The sequence below is a fragment of the Nelumbo nucifera genome, chromosome 7 (assembly GCF_055504915.1).
Source record: "Nelumbo nucifera cultivar China Antique chromosome 7, China Antique-T2T, whole genome shotgun sequence".
NCBI lineage: Eukaryota > Viridiplantae > Streptophyta > Magnoliopsida > Proteales > Nelumbonaceae > Nelumbo > Nelumbo nucifera.
Genome location: NC_142655.1, coordinates 22,152,470 through 22,172,235, shown reverse-complemented (window position 1 = coordinate 22,172,235; position 19,766 = coordinate 22,152,470). Strand labels below are relative to the sequence as shown.

Sequence of the window (19,766 nt, the reverse complement as noted above, 5' to 3'; positions counted from 1 at the left end):
GGTATGTGAACTTTGCGCCATCTGGTTTTATCTTGCCTTTGAGAGAATTCTAACTTGAGCTTCGGAGCCATCCCACCGGGTTCCCCCCGGAGCTTCCTCCTCTTCTCCGTTTCAGGTTCCCTGTAGCTCCATTCAAAGGCAAAGTCGTTGACAGGTAGGATCGGTCGGATTACACACCATCAGTACATATAGCTGAGAACTAGATAGCTTATATGTAGAGCTTTAACTACTGGGTTCTGATCGATTTCAGTTTTGGAAAGTAGTGAGTTCAATAGAAACTGATGATCGATTGTTTGTGCAGCAAAAGGTGGTGATCAAGGTTCCTGTGAATGACTCAAAATCCTGCACTTTAGCCCTCAAGATAGCAGTTGGGATACAAGGTAAGCTAACCCATCTGATCTATTATATAACTTATATGGATTTTGAGACAATAATGGATCTAGACCCTTCAATATGATCAGCTTGTTTTTCACTGTCGCAGGGGTTGAATCCGCTTAAATAAAATGTGAAGACAAGAGTCAGAGTTTGGGGAGAGGATTGATCCAATCGCCTTGACATCGTCTCTGCAGAAGAGTTAGGGGTCTGCGGAGCTGGTTAGCGTTTCTGAAGTGAAGGAGGAGAACACTAATTACTAAAAGGGTCTTGCCCATCTCTAGTTAAGTATGAAAAGGCAATAAGAACAATTCATTTTTGGCCTGCTGATTTGTAATTAAATTATCTTAACTGTTCTACTTGTAGCTTGTCCCATGGTTTGATACAATATTATGAAACATTGCTAAGCATCATTTCATCTTCCGAGGTAGGTGACCCGTGTCGGTCAACGGATGGGGTAGTAAAGGCGATCGCTCGGTAGCCTTTGGATCCAATGCAATTTTGACCATCCATTTTCTTTTAAATAGGGGCCTTAGTCACGCATCCGCTCACCATTTGCTCTCCAATGCCTTTGCTTCCAAGAGTCCCTTGCTTCCTAGAGTCCTTGGCTTTAGTTGTTCGCCCTTAGAGTTCAAAGTCTTTGTCACCCTCGTCTTCATCCTAGGTAAACACCATGTCTTTCTCTGATTCTGGTCTCGAATGCTATGAAATCCCAATCTCTTCGGGAGCGAGCTCCTTCCACACCCAAACCCCTATCAGCTCCAGTCAAGGCACATCGGTCGCCAAGATCCCTGCCTCGTGCCGAGCAATTGAGGTGCTAAGGGAAAGGGCTGCCCCCAGGGATGTTGAGTGCAGACGAGGGGGTGAAGACTATTCCTACAAAAGTGCCAAGTCCACAGCACCAAGGAGGCCGAAGGGTCCCCCCTTAGTGGTGGAAAGGGGACCAGTCGCCATGCTAAGCCTGAGGACGATGGCCAAATACTCAAGGGATGAATGTAGAGCACCTGCTTTGTTCGGAGCTCGACAGTACCCTCGACTATGACCAAGTCAAGTCCTTGGCTAAGAGGTATCACATCCCTAGGTCTTATTGACTGAGGGTCCTCGACATTGGTGATCGATCATGGACGCCAGAGCAATGGGAGATCTACGTGTACCAGCATTTTCTTATGTTCGGCCTCAACTTCCCCTTCATTCGTTGATCTCCGAGCTGCCAAAATGGTACGGTGTTACCCCTAGCTAGTTAGTTCCAAATGCCGTTAGGACAATCATCAGTATGTTGGTGGTGGCTTGGCTTCAAGAAGTGGTCCTCATGCCGAAGATGTTCCGAGCTATGGTTGTGCCGAGGAAGCACACCTCCAAGGCCAGCATGTACTACTTCCACCCTCGAAGAAGCTGACCCCTAGACAATCCCTCGTCCATCCATGGCTTGAAGGAAAAGTTTTTCTTCATCTCTTATCCTGAGGGTTGGTCGATCAACTCGAGCTGGGGGGAAATGTATCTAGCTGCCAAGATGGCCAAGCCAATACTTTGGGATGATGAAGTTGTTGTGGTAGCCCATCTCCTTGTGTTGGGAACGCTTCGGGCCAAGCCCCTGGTAGAGACCGAGCTTCCTCTAGTTTTTGCGGGGCTCAACACTGCCCCCCTCGATAGGAGGAATCCTTGCGTCGGTTGTTTAACACATTGGTTTTTCTTTTTTACTCACTACCGATTCTTGTTTTCTTTTTTGTTGACTTGTCATTGGATGCCAAGTGCATGCTGTTGAAGAGCGCCCTAGCAAGGAAGAAGGGGACCGTCGAGGGTACATCTGGAGACAAATGCTAAAGAGGCTTGTCGAGGTGCCACTAGCGTGGGTAGAGAGGGGGCTTGTGCCTGTAGAGGGGACCCCTTGGCCTCTAGCTCCCAATTGAGGAGGGGGCGAAAGAGGGAAGAAGCCGATAGAGGAAAGTTGGCCGAGGGAAGCTACCAAGAAGAGGTCAGGCGAGGTGCCACCTACACCTCCAACAAAAAGGTTGGCGCACAAGGATCGCCCGACTCAGGGTGGCGAATCGAGAAGGGGGCCTCTTGCTGCTCCAAGGATGTCGTCTGCCAACGAGCCTGCCATCGGGGCTTCGTCTGTTCCCCCTTCTTCCTCAGAGCTAACCGAGGAGGGGAAGCACCTCAGTTGTCTGTTTTGCCCTAGGTGGGGCATCTGTGAAGGGGATTCCATCAACTCTAAGGGGGTCAGTAGGGCCCTGATCAAGGGGATGATCCCCCTGGGGGGTCGGTTTGAGATGATGCAGACTGATACTCTTGTCATCCAAGATGAGGGCTTGGACTTCTTGGCCGAGGTGAGTTTCGTTCAACTTTTGCCTCATTATCTTGTTGGCTTCTTGCTTTTCTTTTGCTGATGGGATATCTGCTACAGGTCTACCACCTCTACATAGGCCTAGGGAATCGGGTTGGCCTCCTCGACCATGTGCAACGACTTGAGAAGAAAAATGAACAGTTGCGAGTACAGGTGTCCTCAGCTGAGACCAGCCGGGACGAGACCCTCTTATTACAAAAGGAGGAGAAGTAGCTCCGGCAAACAATGGAGGACAATCTGAAGGCCGAGAAGGCTCGACTCGCTTGGGCTCAGGAGCATTTGAGGGTGTTCGAGGAGGAGTGTGCTCGCTTGGGAAGCCTGGAGGGAAGCAACAGATGTCAAGGATCAGGCAATGGAGGCTGAGGCCAACTACCGGAATGTTGTCATCGTTTGGAAACAAACTCCAGAGTATCAGAAGTGCCTGACTGATTACGGGTCCGAGGCCTACTTGGTGGGGATTGAGGACACGAAGAATGCGCTCTTGAAGATGATGCCTGACTTTTGGGTAGACAAGTTGCAAGTGCTCCCGGACTCCCTACTCCATAAAGATGTCACTGAGGTCCCTGTTGATGCTACTGGCGCAGGCGACGAGGACTCTACCACTCCTCCAACCAAGGGCGAGACGTAGTTGGTCCCCTATGTTATTGTAAACGAGCTTGGCCTCCCCTTCTGAGGCTAGAATTTTTTGTATGTTAAACAATGAATATAGAATGGAGAATTTTTTATATATCTTGTGCCTTTTTCTACTAGTAGGCCGCCACCCTGATCTAGGCTAGTTCTTTGACTTCTTCAAAATGGTCCAAGTTTGTGCTAAGCGCTTCACTGTTCTCGGCCTCATTGTACGCCTCAGTTCGAAGTGTCGGTTGGCCAATCTCTATTGGAATGATGGCCTCGGTTTCATAAGTTAAGTTGAACGGGGTCTATCCCATGGTTGTCCGATGTGTCGTCTGGTATGCCCATAGGACACTATTTTGTTCATCGGCCCATAGGACTTTTGCTCTATCAAATCTGGTCTTTAGTCCATCTAGGATAGTTCAGTTGGTGACCTCGACTAGGTTGTTCGTCTGAGGGTTGCCTACCAAGGTGAACTGTTGCTTAATGTCTAGGGAGGCACATCATTTCTGAACCTCGCGTTGTAGAACCACTTCCCATTGTCCGTGACTAGCATGTGAGGAAGGCTGAAGCGGCAGATGATGCTTTTCCAAAAGAAACTTTGGATTACTCGGGCTGTGATGGTGGCCAGGGGTTTGGCAGCAACCCACCTGGTGAAGCAGTAGATGGCGACAACAAGATACTTTTTATTTCTCGTTGCTTGAAGGAATGGGCCAAATAGATCCATGCCCCATTTAGCAAAGGGCCAAGGGCTGCTAAGTACCGATAGTGTCGTGGCAGCTATTGGAGTGTCTTTAGCACTTATCAAACTTCTATATCACTTGCATTTTTTTAGAGTAACGAAAGAAATACCATTACTTTAATGTTTTTTGGGGCAAAACTATTCGCCCTCCTCGTTAAATGTAAAAATTTTGCATTCTTAATTTAATGGCTTGATTAGACTGGCGAGTCAACTCGCCAAATCAACCCGCCAAGAATAATACTTGTAAGGACGCGTTCAAATCTTGTCGTGGCACTATTGACCATGTGATGAGAACGCGTCGCCATCGGCATCCACAAGTTAGTTTGACGAAGCAATGCCCAACTGTTCGCATCAAGAGTGACGACGGGGTTTGAACTACACGAGATCAACTCGGAAAAGAAAGTGGGCAAATATAAAATAACCCCTTTAAATATTACATGTTGTTTGACTTGACTTGACTTCTCTCGGGATTGTACCATCGCTATCATTATTTTCTTGGAAAGTTGGAAGCTTTCAGTTGATTGGCAATCTGATGTCCATAATAAATAGATGCATGGAGAGGAGGGAGGCTCAGTGCAACAAACAGACCAAACAAAAATCCATTGAGACTTTCTGCAACCCACCGATTATAGCTTATAACAATCAAATATCGCTTTCTGTAGTCTCTCAGGTCTCAAATCTCAGTTGGAGATTGATTTGTTCGTTACCCAATAAATTTTTCACAATGAAGGTATATATAGCTGAGAACTAGCTAGCTTATATGTAGAGCTTTAACTTCTGGGTTCTGATCAATTTCAGTTTTGGAAAGTAGAGTGTTCAATAGAAACTGATGATCGATTGTTTGTGCAGCAAAAGGTGGTGATCAAGGTTCCTGTGAATGGCTCAAAATCCCGCACTAAAAACCACAAGATAGCAGTTGGGATACAAGGTAAGATGACCCATCTGATCTATTATATAACTTATATGGATTTTGAGACAATAATGGAAGTAGACCCTTCAATATGATCAGCTTGTTTTTAACTGTTGCAGGGGTTGAATCAGCTTCATTGCAAGGTGAAGATAAGAGTCAGATTGTTGTTGAAGGGGAGTGGATTGATTCAATCACCTTGACAGTGTCTCTGAGGAAGAGTTTGGGGTCTGCGGAGCTGGTTAGCGTTTCTGAAGTGAAGGAGAAAAAGGAGGAGAAAACTAATAATAACCAATCAACAGCAGCGGCCAAAGCCACAGACACAGTTCAGTCTGTAGATTGGTTTCTCAATTATAACCAGGCTGCTTATAGTATGCCTCAGTATTGCGTATATCAAGCTCCTAATCCCAACACCAGCGCTGATGCTTGTGCTATCATGTGAGTTGTGTCTGTGATAGAAGGAAAGTATTAATTCCAGCCAACAACTGTGGTTTTAATTTGCCAGAGCTCCAGGAGCAACAAAGCAAGGAGCAAAGAGTGACTGGAGCAACAATCAGCCACAGCCACAGCGTTTCAGATATTCCAATCTCTCTCTCTCTAGATCTCCGATCCAACTTCTTTGATTTAGAAATTTTTTGACTAGTCTTGCCCATCTCTAGTTAAGTATGAATATGAGCATGCAATTCATTTTTGGCCTCTTGTTTTGTAATTAAATTATGGTTTGATACAATATTATGAAACATTGGGAATTTGGGACTCTCTCTCTCTCTGTCTCTGTCTCTCTCTCTCTCTCATTTAACAAGTTTTGGATGTCCACGGTTTAAGACAAAATTCTGTTTATGCACACTTGCACAGCTATTGTACCCACAGACAAAACATTAGCATGAAAATTCATATTATTGAGCATGAAGCAAAAAAATATTCATGTTGTTTGGTTGCAAATATGTGAGAATCAATTGAAGAAGCAAATTCTCATTGTATTTTTTTTTTCTTGAGTTTACATAAGTTTATATAGACAGAGATAAAGAATTTAAAAATTCAAAATCAAATGTACAGATAACTTGAGAAGTACAACAAGATAATGGTTATATGAGGTTGAAACAAGATAATGGTTATCCGGGGTTGATAAGTCCACAGATAACTATTTATTATTGTTATCTAGTTGGTGACATAGACAGATTGCATTTATCTCTAGCATCCCCCTCAAGCTGGACAGGGGTGGACCAATGGTCAACTTGTCATTGAGATGAAGAAACCGTGTAGAGGGAAGCGATTTAGTGAGCAAGTCAGCAATCTGGTCACTGTTGGAAACATAGTGTATGGAGAATGGTTTTTTTTGCAACCCTGTCTCTAATAAAATGAACATCAAGTTCAATGTTTTAGTGCGACCATGATGGATAGGATTGTAGGCTAAGGATTTGGCACTTATGTTATCGCACCAAACAGTGGTGGGAGAGAACTTTACTCCAAGTTTAGAGAGTAGCATGGTTAGCCAGGAGATTTCGGCAGCTGTGGAGGCAAGGCACCAATACTCTGGTTCTGTACTATAGACAAGATTGGGACCTAGAAATATGGAATAGCCACTCTAAGAACGTCTATCAATGGGGCCGCTCGCCCAATCTACATAAGAAAAGGCAGTGAGATTGGGAGATTTGGAGGGACAAAGAGATAGCCCATGTGAGATAGTGCCTTTCAGATAGTGAAGGATTCGCTTAACAGCTGCCTAGTGAACAATGGTGGGAGCTTTAATAAACTGGCAGAATTTATTTACAGAAAAACAAATGTCTGGACGAGTTAATGTCACATATTGGAGCGCACCAACAATGCATAACGTGGATTAGGTTTGAAAACTCAATGCTTGGACTAAGTCTCCATAGGATGAGTGGAGACAACAGGAAGTGCATTCTCAAGAGAGGGAGCAGAAACTATAGGTGGATCAGGCGGTTCAATGAGAGGTGCAATCTCAGAGGTGGGTGGAGCTATACCTGTCGTTAGAGGAGTGTTGTGAGAAGTAGGCCAAAGTGGTGGAGGCCTAAGAATTGGTAGAGTAGAGAGAGGAGAGGTAGATCTATAGAGGCAGTGGCAAACAGAAAGTGCCCTTCATTGAAGATAACGTTATGAGAGATATACAATTGGCCAGTTGGTAAGTGAAAGCACTTATAGCCTTTATGATGAAGACTATAGCCCATAAAGACACATTCATTAGAACGATTTTCCAGTTTAGAACGTTTATACGGTCTTAGATATGGATAACATGAGTAGCCAAAAACCCTGAGAAATGTGTAATCAGGAATAGTTCCAAATAATTTTAACCACGGAGAAGCCATGGAAGGAGTTGGAGTAGACAATCTATTTATGAGAAAAATGACAGCCCCGAATGCATCATACCACCTATTTTGATGAACGAATGCCATAGCCATGAGAGTTAGACTTGTATCCATAATGATGCGATGTCGACATTCAATAGCTCCATTTTGTTGGTGAGTATGAGGACATGAATGTCAATGGAAGATTCCCATAGAATGGAAAGCATTAGTAAGTGGCTTATAATCTGTTCCTTCATCAGTCTAAAAAACTTTGATTTTGCAATCCAATAAATTTTCAACATGATTTTTGAATGATAAAAATAAGGATGGCACCTGAGATTTAACAATCATAGGAAATATCCAAATAAATTTACTAAAAGCATCAACAAAAGATAAATAATATTTAAATCCTTCAACCGAAGTGGTAGGGGCAAGACCCCAAACATCAGAAAAAAGTAATTCTAATGGCTTTGTAACAACTGAGCTACTAGAAGAGAAAGGAAGAGATTGAGCTTTCCCTCTAGGACAGGCCGTATAGAAGGAAAATGATTTATTGGAAATAGGTACATCATATCTGGAAATAATATGAGAAGTAATCCTATGACTGGGGTGTCCTAAACGCAAATGCCAAACATCCTTGGAGGTGCATTCTCCAATCAAAGCCGTAGGACTGCTAGAAGAAATGGATTGCACCATGTATAAGCCATCTTTAATTAGTCATTTGAAGAGAGTCTTCCCTGTCATCCGATCCTTTACAAGAAAACCAAAGGCATCAAATATAAACACTGGATCATTATCCTTGCAGAATTGGCTTACTGACAAAAGATTTTCAGTGATCCGAGGCACTTGTAAAATGTTATGTAAATCAAAGGATCCAGAAGAGGTGTGAATAGTAGAAGAGCCAATATGAGAGATGGGTAAATGCATACCATTACCAACAGTGATTTGTTCAAAACAATTATATGGATTATGCAAGGATAAGTTATTGAGATTTGCAATAAGATTTATAGCACCGAAATCTAGATACTAGACTGAATCGCGAGAAGAACCAATAGATGATGTAGTGCAAGAGGCTACATTGGCGTTCTTGTTGGAGACCTTATTGACTCTAGATATTTCCTGCAAGTGGCAACAGTGTATCCAACATATACATAAATCTAACAAATAATAGGAGTATCCTTACCACTGTGTTGTTTAGAACCATTGTTAAGATGTTTCTTACTGTCCGAGGAGGAAGACTATCGTGGCTTATTTAAGTAATGTTGTTGTGAGTGTGCAGTGGTATTACCCCCTTTTTTGCTTGCAACATTAATAGAGGGAGAATCAACAGAAATAGCATGTCGAGCTAATCACTTCTCAAAGGTAAGAAGTAGACTCTGCACATCTGGCATGGTCAAATCATCTAAATGGGCAGTAATAGTGATAACAAAGGTATCATATTCTGGTGGTAAACCACTGAGAAGATAGTGAATGAGATCTGAATCTGATATAAAATAATTAGAAGCAGCAAGTGCATCAGAAATGCCTTTATTTTTCTGAATGTAGTCTGCAACTAACATGTCACCTTTTTTAACATTTGCTAGCTTCAGCTTCAAATCATGGATTTTGGATTTTTTTAGTAGAGGAAAATAAGCGGCTGAGCTGGTTCCATACTTCCTTAGAAGTTTTGTAGGCTACGACTTGGGCAAAAACATGTTCTATGAGAGAAGAAAGAAACCAGCTCAATATGAGCTGATCCTATTCATAACAAGAGAAAAATTCGGGATTGACCTGTTGATCATTAGTGCCAAGAACAAACTTTGATGGACATGGCAGCGATCCATCGATATATCCAATGAGTCGATACCCATTTAGTGCAGGGAGAATTTGCATGGACCATAAGATATATAATTGTACCTATCTAGGTGAATTGTGATAACATTCATGAAGATCAAAGAGATTTGAGTAGACATGACATTAGTCTTCCAGGGTTCTGATACCATGCGAGAATCAATTGAAGAAGCAAATTCTCATTGTATTATTTTCTAAGTTTACATAGGTTTATATAGACAAAGATAAAGAATTTAAAAATTCAAAATCAAATGTACAGATAACTTGATAAGTACAACAAGATAATGGTTATCTGAGGTTGATAATAAGATAATGGTTATCTGGGGTCGATAAATCCACAAATAAGATTTTATTATTGTTATCCAATTGATGATGTGGACAGATTGCATTTATCTCTAGCAAAATATAACTAAGAAATCTATCAATTCAGTAGTATAATAAACTAAATATATTCAATTTAAAAGCATATAAAACTTCACCCAATCAAAAAATTGACAATTAAATACCTATTTTAGTAAGTCATCATGTTACCTATTATACCATTTAATTTGGAATTAACAAAACAAGGAGTTAAAAGTCAGAAAAAATAAATAATAATATCTTGATGATAATTAAATTAAGAATTCAATAAGAAGTAAAATAAATTATAAAGAAAAGAAAACAATGAAAAATTATGTATAATTACAATGAAGAAAAAGAAAAGCAATGAAGAAATGAAGAAGAAGAAAAGTGGAAAAGGGTTTCAAAGAGACAACACATCAAATTAGGAATTAAACCAAAAAAAATAGATCAAGTAACAAGGAAGCACATATTCATTAGCCAAGTATTGAGTTTACATATTGATATACTATACAAGTATCAATTGAGCAAAACTGTTCTAATCAAACTGGGAAATCTAATAAACTAAGATGTCATTGAATACAATACCATAAGTTAATGTAATCATAGGAATTGATAAAATTGCCCTTAATTTTAATTAGAACTATCTATTTTAATTAATTTTTGTTGTTATTAAATTATTGGGTAAACCTCTGATGCCGGAAAGGTACCACATACCACCTGGTTGCTTACCACTTTTGTGATACCAATTGGTTGGTTAGATGTTTTTATGGTATGATGTCTTTTTGGTATCATAGAAGAACCCTAAATTATTATTAGATTAATGAAATATACCTCAAATTAAATTGATAAGTTATAACATTAAGGCTGCATTTGGTTGCAATGTAAATAAATCTGCACTGATGCAAAACTATGGTGGCGCAAATGATTTAAATGTAAATTCTGACCTATTTTTATTTCAAATTTTAGCTTATTTTGTTTGGTTGGAGTAAAAATACTGAAGTAAATTAAGACATGAAGTAGAATAAAATAAAACCCAAAAGAAATTAAATGAGAATTTGCATTTTATTTTCATTTGCAATCCATCCCATACATTTATACTAATGTAAATAAGATTGCACTGCAACCAAACACAGCCTAAAGCAATTAAAGAAAGATGTGACCATAATGTATGTTTATAGATGAGGATTGTTGCTTTACTTTCATGGAGCCACATGTTGGAAGGCACCATGTAGCTTCTCCCTTGGTGGGATTAGTAAGCATCCATCAAGTAGGGAATCACATGGTATAAAGTTTTATACATATCCTCTTACTTTACACGTTATTTAGCTTATTATTCTTTAAACTAGTAAAGCTAATTTATAAATTAATGTAGTTAAAGTTGACGATGTGCAACATTTATACTGTCATTATTTATTTGGGCAAAATAAGATGTGGATCATTCAATTCATTACTAACTTCAGAAAAGATTACATCTGCCGATGTGCAACATTTCGTTTCTATTTATTATTTCTTCATTAACTGTCATTTCTCTTTCTCATTAACTCCTTTGATTATTTTTCCTCTTTAATCATGCCAATAACTCTCCTCAGTAACTCACTCCACTACTAATTAATAAATTTACAGGCAAGAAAATAAGTTGATTAGTGGATAGATGCAGCTTTGTCGGCGGTAAGTTTTCATTGTTCTAAGGTTGAAGACAATGGATTTTCTTCTCTAAATTAATTACAAATCAATCTAATTGCAAACTTAACCAAGGATATATTAGTCAATTTGTTTTCTTCATCAAAGATAATACTTTATTTATCTGAGAAGGGAGGTCTAAGTTCAATTTGAAAAGTGAGATTATGTTTTAGCATTTAGGTGAAATATTAGGAGAGGTTTAAGTCTTCTACCCTAAACCAAACACACTTTGCATAGCGGTGATCGTTTCAACTTAACCCAGGCCTCATCTTACATCAAGCTCACAAATTTTAGGGCCAAGTTGAGCTTAACAGTAGTTAAACACCCAAAAATAATGCTTAGGTTGGATACAAATAAACAATTTGAACCTTTTATAGTTTATTGCATGACATGTTATAACATATTATAAAAATAACTGGTCACAAATAGACCTGTTCATGGGTCGGGCTGGGCTGGGCTCAGGCTGGGGTTTTACTATGTATTAATAAATTTTTCTAAGGCCCGAGCCCGAGCCTGGCTCGACTATCGGGCCTACAACTTGGGCCCGAGCCCAGCCCTCATAAAAAGCCCGAAGCCCAAGCCTGGGCCCGGGCCCGAAATTTAGCCTATACTATTACTATTATTAATGTTGAAGCGGCTGAATAGAGAGAGATTGAAATTATAAAGAAAAGAATAATCAATTGGGCTTACTATGTAAGGCCCGAGGTCAGGCCCGCAGGCCTAATTATATGACCAAGCCCGGCCGGGGTGCGGGCCGGGCCAGGCCGGACCGTCAGGCTACCCGGCCCATGAACAGGTCTAGTCACAAACGAGTCATTGTAAAAAAATATAATTTGAAATCTAATAACTAAAATTAATTTAAACTACTAAAGTTGATAAAAAAATATTAAAGTTAGTGGGCTTTTATCTAGTAGTTATTAAAATTTAAGAAATTAAAAAAAAAAGTAGTAGTTCATAAATTAAAAACTAAATACATTTGAATTTCATTTAAAAATAACTAATCTTAAAATAAATTTAAAAATAATAATAATAAGTAAAAAACTAACCATTTTCTTCCATATAAGAATAATAAAAATTAATTAAGACAATATAAATAATAATGGCTCAATTGGAAATGTCATAAGCCTCCTTCTACTTAGGGATGATCAATTGTAACCTGTAACCTAGCACAACTTGACTAGACAGCTAGACTTGCAAACTTCCTGACCATCAAACTATTTTCCTCTAAACTAAGCTTAGCTCAGATCTGCACCAAATCTGCACATAATGGGTTGGGCCTAGGCTAAGCAGCCCTAGAGCTTGATATGGTATAATATATTAATATATAGGTGACAAACCAAAATCAATTTGGATGGATTGGATAGACTAACCAAGGTTCAAAATATCGATAAAGGTTGATACGCCGATAGGGCGTATCAGCCTGTATTGGTACTATTTTTATGTTTTTTTTTACTTTTTTGAAATTGGTTCAGAGGGGTCGGTTTAAGGCCGGTCTACCTTCAGAACCACTTCCAACCTGAAAAACCCCTTGTAGGGGTGTATCGGGAAGGCTTCGATACAATACGTATCGACCCAAAATTTTGATCCTTAGGACCAACAAGACATATTGAATTGGACCAATCCAAACTTAATGATCCAAAGTATTTATTGGATTGGATCGGACCTGGTCTGACTGTAATGAATTCATATTGAATTGGGTTGGATTGAGTCAATATCTGATCCATTGATATAAGATAAGAATGTAGGTGTTAATAGACTGAGTTTGGGTTGAAACCAATCTGAATTAAAATGAATTTGAACAAATTGAATTTGACTGGTCCAAACATTGAATTAGACCCATCCAAAATATTCATTAGATTGGATTAGACCTGGTCCATTTGTAATGAATTGACATTGGACTGGATCGAATTGGACGAAATCCTGTCCAATTGACACCCCTAAATAATTGGCCAACTTAAATGTGAAATTTTGCTTGGCGAGTCAACTCGCCTAGTCAACCCACCATAATAATAATAAGGGTAAAATACAAAAACCTCCCCTCAAGTTTCTAACAATCATAAAAACCTCCCCTATAGTTTAACTTTAGCAAAAATCTCCTTTCTATTTTCAAAAACAATAGACAATAACCTCTCTTCCGTCAATGACCAAGACAAAAAATGTTAAACCGATGATAATTTTTTTCAAAATACCTATTTTACCCCTCTGGCTACAATGCATGGCACAACCATGAGTTCTCTCTATGCGACGACGATCTATCAGATCAACCATTTCTCCGACAAGATCCCGGTATCACTTGGGAGATTGCCAGTGATGGTGAGCTTCGATCTGAGGCATAACAACCTCACCAGCGAAATCCCTCAGACTGGAAGGTAGACAGTTGGGATGAGCCTCTCCCCGACATCACTTTCTTCATGCAGTTTTCAATTTTGAAAGAGGAAACCTTGTGCCTTTCTCCAATTTAAAAACTGATCTCGTATCTTCCTATTCGTCCAAACTCCTCCTCGCCCCTAGAGTTCCGTCGACAGATTGATGAAATTTCACCGGGAATCAAGTAAATATGACAAAGAATTTCACAATCGCTTCTTTCCCAGTGATTTTCTTTGATGGGGAGCGCAAAATCGACATTGACAACGTCAGCGTGCATTTGTCTCTAGAGTTCCAAAATTTCAATCCTTTCTGAGTCAGAAAATCAGAATCCCTCAGCAGATCGCCATTTCTCTCATCTATCGGAAACCATCAAGATCATCACCGGGAAATTGCTACAAAATTCCGATTACCGACAAGGTAGATTTTTCTACAATTCTTGAAGACAAAGATTGCTTCTTCTTCGTCACAATGATGAAGCATTTGAGGAGGGAGAGAAGAGGGATAGGGGATAATTACATACTACCTCGACCAATCGATTTCCTGCATGAGAAAATACCTCCACCAGATCCAACGGGATTCTGACATGTCATTGCCATTCTATAGTCAAACTACAATGCCGGAGTGTTTATCCATGGGACAAGGGATGTTGGGGTTGGGGCGCGTGGATTATGAGAACCAAATATGGAAGCTACCGGGGATGAGAGAGAAGTCCATGATGTCTACGGCGAACACATACATGAACCCACGTATACAAAGCATGAAAGCATTACAGAGCATATCCCGATAAATAGTTCAATATTAGTCGTCTGCGAGGTGTGTTCAGATGCAAAAGGCAAAGGTACCATTTTTCCAATGTGTATACGATGCGTGGGGTTTCGCTCTTCGACCGGTCCAATTGCTAGGCCACCCAAATCCAGTTAGCTTGATTCTTACATTTTTAATTTCTGGGTACATTGTTTCTTTGATCGATTTGTTTATTTAGGAGGCTTATCCTAGCTGTCTGCGTTCCAGAGGGATTTCTCTGCTGAGGTTATTATGCCTCATATCGAACGAAGCTCACTGTCACCAGCAATCTCCTAAGTGATGTCGGGATCTCGTTGGAGAAATGATTGAGCCAACTGGAATTAGAAACTAAGGGATCGCGCCACATAGAGAGAACTCATGGTTGTGCCATGTGTCATAGTCATAGGGGTAAAATAGGTATTTTAAAAAAAATTATCATCGATTTAACATTTTTCGTCTTGCTCATTGACGGAAGGGAGGTTTTTGCTAAAGTTAAACCATAGGAAAAATTTTTATGATTGTAAGAAACGCGTTGTCGTGGCATCGCCTTGTGATGAGGACGCGTCGGCATCGGCATCGACAAGTTTGACGCTGCAACGCCCAACTGTTGGCGTCAAGACAGAGTAACGACGGGTTTCAAGTTTCAAGTCATCAGATTTGAACTACACGACAATGGCGTGTTTGGTGGTTCACTTTAGACACCGAAATCCAATCAAAAAATGACAAAACAGCAACAGGGAAGGTAATATGGGGCCTCTGGAATCTCTTAAGCAGCTTCCATGTAGATAAACTCGGAAAAGAAAGAGGACAGATATTGAACTATTACGTGTTGCTTGACTTTGACAGTTTGACTTGGCTTTTCTTAGGATTGTACCTTCTCTAGCTTATCATTTCTTGGAAGTTGGAAGCTTTCAGTTGATTGGCAATCGGATGTCTATAAATAGATCCATGGAGAGAGGAGAGAGGCTCACTGCAACCCACCAGTTTTAACAACCAAATAACACTTTCTGTGGTCTCTCAGATCTCAAATAATCTCAGTTGGGAATTGATTTGTTCGTTACCCAGTAACCCAACAAACACAATGAAGGTATAGCTATGAGCTAGCTTAGATGTAGAGCTTTAATTAACTTCTCGGTTCTGATTAATTTCAGTTTTGGAAAGTAGAGAGCTCAATAGAAACTGATGATCGATTGTTTGTGCAGCAAAAGGTGGTGATAAAGGTTCCTGTGAATGGCTCAAAATCCCGCACTAAAACCCTCAAGATAGCAGTTGGAATACAAGGTAAGATGACCCATCTGATCTATTATCTAACTTATATGGATTTTGAGACTATAATGGAAGTAGACGCTTCAATATGATCAGCTTGTTTTTCACTGTTGCAGGGGTTGAATCGGCTTCATTGCAAGGTGAAGATAAGAGTCAGATTGTTGTTGAAGTAGACGCTTCAATTCAATCACCTTGACAGTGTCTCTGAGGAAGAGTTTGGGGTCTGCGGAGCTGGTTAGCGTTTCTGAAGTGAAGGAGAAAAAGGAGGAGAAAACTAATAATAGCCAATCAACAACAGCAGCCAAAGCCACATCCACAGTTGAGTCTGTAGATTGGTTTCTCAATTATAATCAGGCTTATAGTATGCCTCAGTATTGCGTTTATCAAGCTACCAATCCAAACACCAGTGCTGACGCTTGTGCTATCATGTGAGTTGCGACTGTGATAGAAGGAAAATATTAATTCCAGCCTACAACTGTGGTTTTGCCAGAGCTCCAGGAGCACCAGGCAAGGAACAAAGAGAGACTGGAGTTGCAATCAGCCACAGCCACAGCGTTTCAGATATTGAAATTTTTTTACTAGGATCTGGACCTATAACTAAATGGGTCTTTCCCATCTATAGTTAAGTATGAAAAAGCAAAGAGCAATTCATTTTTGGCCTCTAGAGTTGTAAGCTATCTAATTAATTGTTCTACTAGTAGCGTGTCCATTCCATGGTTTGATACAATATTATAAAACTTTGGGATATTCTCTCTCTCTCTCTAATTTAACAAGTTTAATACAAAATTCTGAAGTTTGTGCACAGCTATTGTACCCACAGCCAAAACATTAGCATGAAAGTGTATAGTAGTGCACGCTCTAAACTAGTATAACAAAAAATATTCAAGTTGTTTGGTTTTAAATTTATCCGAGTAATCTATCAAATCACTAGTACAATAAGCTGAATATATGTTCAATTTAAAAGCATATAAAACTTCAACCAATCAAATAATTGATGATAATTAAGTACCTATTGCCTTGCCACCTCTTCTACAACACCTATTTTAGTAAGTCAGCATGCATATTACCTATTATACCATTTAGTTTGAAATTAACAAAACAAGGAGTTTGAAGTAAGAAAAAAATAATAAAATAATAATAGAAATATCTTGATAAATTAAAATTTTGATGAAGAAAAAGAAATCTAATATATATATATATATTAAAGGAAGGTTTTCAGCCCCCACCATTCAGACACATGACTTTCTAATTTTTTTCGGAAATCTAAATATGTGGCATTTTCTGAGAAATTGTTATATATATATATATATATATATATTAAAGGAAGGTTTTCAGCCCCCACCATTCAGACACGTGACTTTCTAATTTTTTCGGAAATCTAAATATGTGGCATTTTCTGAGAAATTGTTTTTAAAGCCCACAACCGACTAGCAGATAAGTGGCATTCTCATTTTCTGGAAAGTTAGACACGTGGTAATTTTTGAGAAATTCTTAATAAATCTCACAACCCACTACCAGGCTACAGCCCCCCACCATTCAAACATGTGGCCTTTTCATTTTTCTGGAAAGCTAGACACATGGCATTTTTTGAGAAGTTGTTGCTAAAGCCCACATCCCACTACCACCATTCAAACATGTGGCATCCTATTAATTCAAAAAGTGGATATTTTCACTCCTAAACATTCTTAATACATAGGAAGCAAGCTACATTTTCTGGGTAGTTTCAAACACATGGCATTACGATAAACCCATGTTTGTTTTTAAATGATTTTTTCAAAAAGAAAATACTTTACTAATTACAAACTTGATTTAACTTTTAGGAAGCAACTTAGCTTAACTTTTAAAAATAAATAACTCAAAATAGATTTATTAAATAAATAGTAAATACCAAATAAAGCGGGTTATTATTTACCAATAAGATCTCATTTAATATCTTAAATCAAATTAAAAAACGTAAATTAATAGTGGGTTTCAAATAAAGTAGGTCAGAATAGATTGTCAATTACAAAGATGTAAAACCCATATTAGCTTTTTTAATTTAATTTTTGATAACTAAATAGTAAAGTTAAAAAACTGATTGTGCATTAAAGTTATGTAAATTACTAGAACTTAGTGTAATTAGAAAATATATTATAATGACAATACTCAGTAATTAAATATTGAATACTAATAAAAATATAAGAAAAAAATCATCACCATTACTAATTAAAAATAATATTAATATTTAATTAAATAATTAAGTAAATATTACAGTTTGATTAATCTTTAAATTTTTATAATAAAAATTTTAATTATAATAATTATTATGGTAATAAAATCATTAATTAAATACTTAATAATAACAACAATAATTAATTAACTAAGTATTACAATACAAATAATCTTTAAAAAATAAAAAAGTAATAATAAAAAATTAGACATTTTTTGTTTAAACAAAATAAAATTATCAAAAAAAACTAGCCCCGTACTTAGTATGATAATAAAATCACATGCACATCTACCGTGCATTGGGAACATCTCCCGTGAATAATAACTTATAAGTACGGTGTGCATGTGAGGCGCGAGTGATGCACCCTTAGAAGGTGTTTGGAACTGTGGGCGTTAATTAAATAAATGATGTCATATAGGCGTCATTTCAGCATTTCCCCCATTATGTAAATTTGTACGTATAGGGACTTGTAAAAGTAAACTTTGGTTTATATGCACGCCTACCATTGGGGGAAGCTTCGTTTTAGTGCTTCCCCCAACGGGTAGGTGTTTATTCACTGCTTTTCTGACGTGGCTTTTAATGGTGCCCAAGTGTCAATAAATGAATTAATCATTGTTTTCCTCGGTTTTCTAAACAAATCAAATACAAAACGTTTAGTCAATAAACGCCCACAGTTCCAAACACATACTTAGTGTCCTTTATGCAAAATGTCCTCTTAAATCCTCAACTTATTGGGGAAATCAATGACACTATACCTTGGTTTTAATCCTCGAGGAATGGAAAATGTTCTGATCATCTTCAGCCCATTGGACTTGCCAACATCCCCTATAAATTAAAGTAGTTACTAAATTCATTTCTCTTCGCACTAGAAACATGTTTGATCCATTGATTACACCTTTCCAAAATGCCTTTTCTCTGGGTAGGCTGATCCATGACAACAAAGTCCTAGCATTCGAAATTATCCACTCCATGAAGAGAATGAAAGGTAGACTTGGTAGTTTTTTACTCAAATTTGACCTTGCTAATGCCTACGACAAGGTTGAGTAGGAATTCCTAATTTACAGTTTACAGAAATGTGGATTTTTTATTGAAACATCTCTGATACATTAACCTCAGTTGCAGTGATATTAGAGAGCTACCTGAGTCACTGTATTATCTTCAATCTGCAGACATTGATATGAGATGACTGCTTGTGCCTTAGTGGTTTGCCTAAGAGCATAGGGAACCTAATCAACCTCCGGCACTTACGAATGGAAGCAATTGATGATTCCAAATTTGAGTACACCTCAAGAGGAATTAGGAGACTGCGTTCGCTTAGGACATTATCTTGTGTTCTTGTAATGAGCCAAAATGAATACAATGGTTTCAAGAAAGATCTGAAGGATTTGGAGCTCCTAGAGGGGAAGATTCGGATTCTGAATCTAGAGAATGTGGGCAATGCTGAGGAAGCTAAGGAAGCCCACTTGAAGGATAAGAGAAAGCTTGATCACTTAAAACTGGCATGGAGCAAAGGATGCCCAGGAGATGAGGAAGTGCTAGAGAACTTACAGCCCCACACAGAGCTTAAGGTCCTAGTTATCACAGGCTATGGTGGTTTGAAATTTCCAAATTGGATGATGAAAGACCTATTAAGCTATACACGGCTTGTCACCATGGTACTCTGTAAGTGCAGCAAGTTTGAGCACTTGCCACCTTTTGGGAAGCTGCTCCTGCTAAAATCTCTAGAACTAAGGGAGTTGGATGGTTGGAGGAATGGTGGGGAGAGGAAGATGAGTTCCCTTGCCTGCGAAAGCTCACCATCTGGGATTGCCCCAAATAGAAGAAACTGCCCTCTCTTCTTCCTAAAGTTGAGATATTAGACATACGTAATTGTGATCTGCTGGTCGCTCTTCCCAGGCTTCCATTAGTGTGGGATCTTACACTATTGTCCAAGGAAAGTGTATCAATTCCAGCCCGTCAAGGTACTTTTTCAATGGCGCCCCGTCATATTTCTGGTTTTCAAGACT

The 19,766-nt window shown here is 39.0% G+C and overlaps 1 protein-coding gene across 1 annotated transcript; it reads left to right on the top strand.

The window, feature by feature from the left end:
• The first annotated feature begins 4,631 nt into the window (after positions 1–4,631).
• LOC104593570 (heavy metal-associated isoprenylated plant protein 16-like) lies at positions 4,632–5,738 on the top strand. The gene is made up of 3 exons (XM_010253471.3): positions 4,632–4,800; positions 4,920–4,998; positions 5,100–5,738. The coding sequence occupies exons 1-3, from the start codon at positions 4,795–4,797 to the stop codon at positions 5,417–5,419; spliced, it is 405 nt and encodes a 134-aa protein (XP_010251773.1). The 5' UTR covers positions 4,632–4,794; the 3' UTR covers positions 5,420–5,738.
• Positions 5,739–19,766: the final 14,028 nt, after the last annotated feature.

Excerpts from the sequence above, each read along its gene's own strand:
- LOC104593570 (XM_010253471.3), top strand. Across the intron at positions 4,999-5,099 it reads GATAGCAGTTGGGATACAAG|GGGTTGAATCAGCTTCATTG; the intron begins GTAAGATGACCC and ends TAACTGTTGCAG.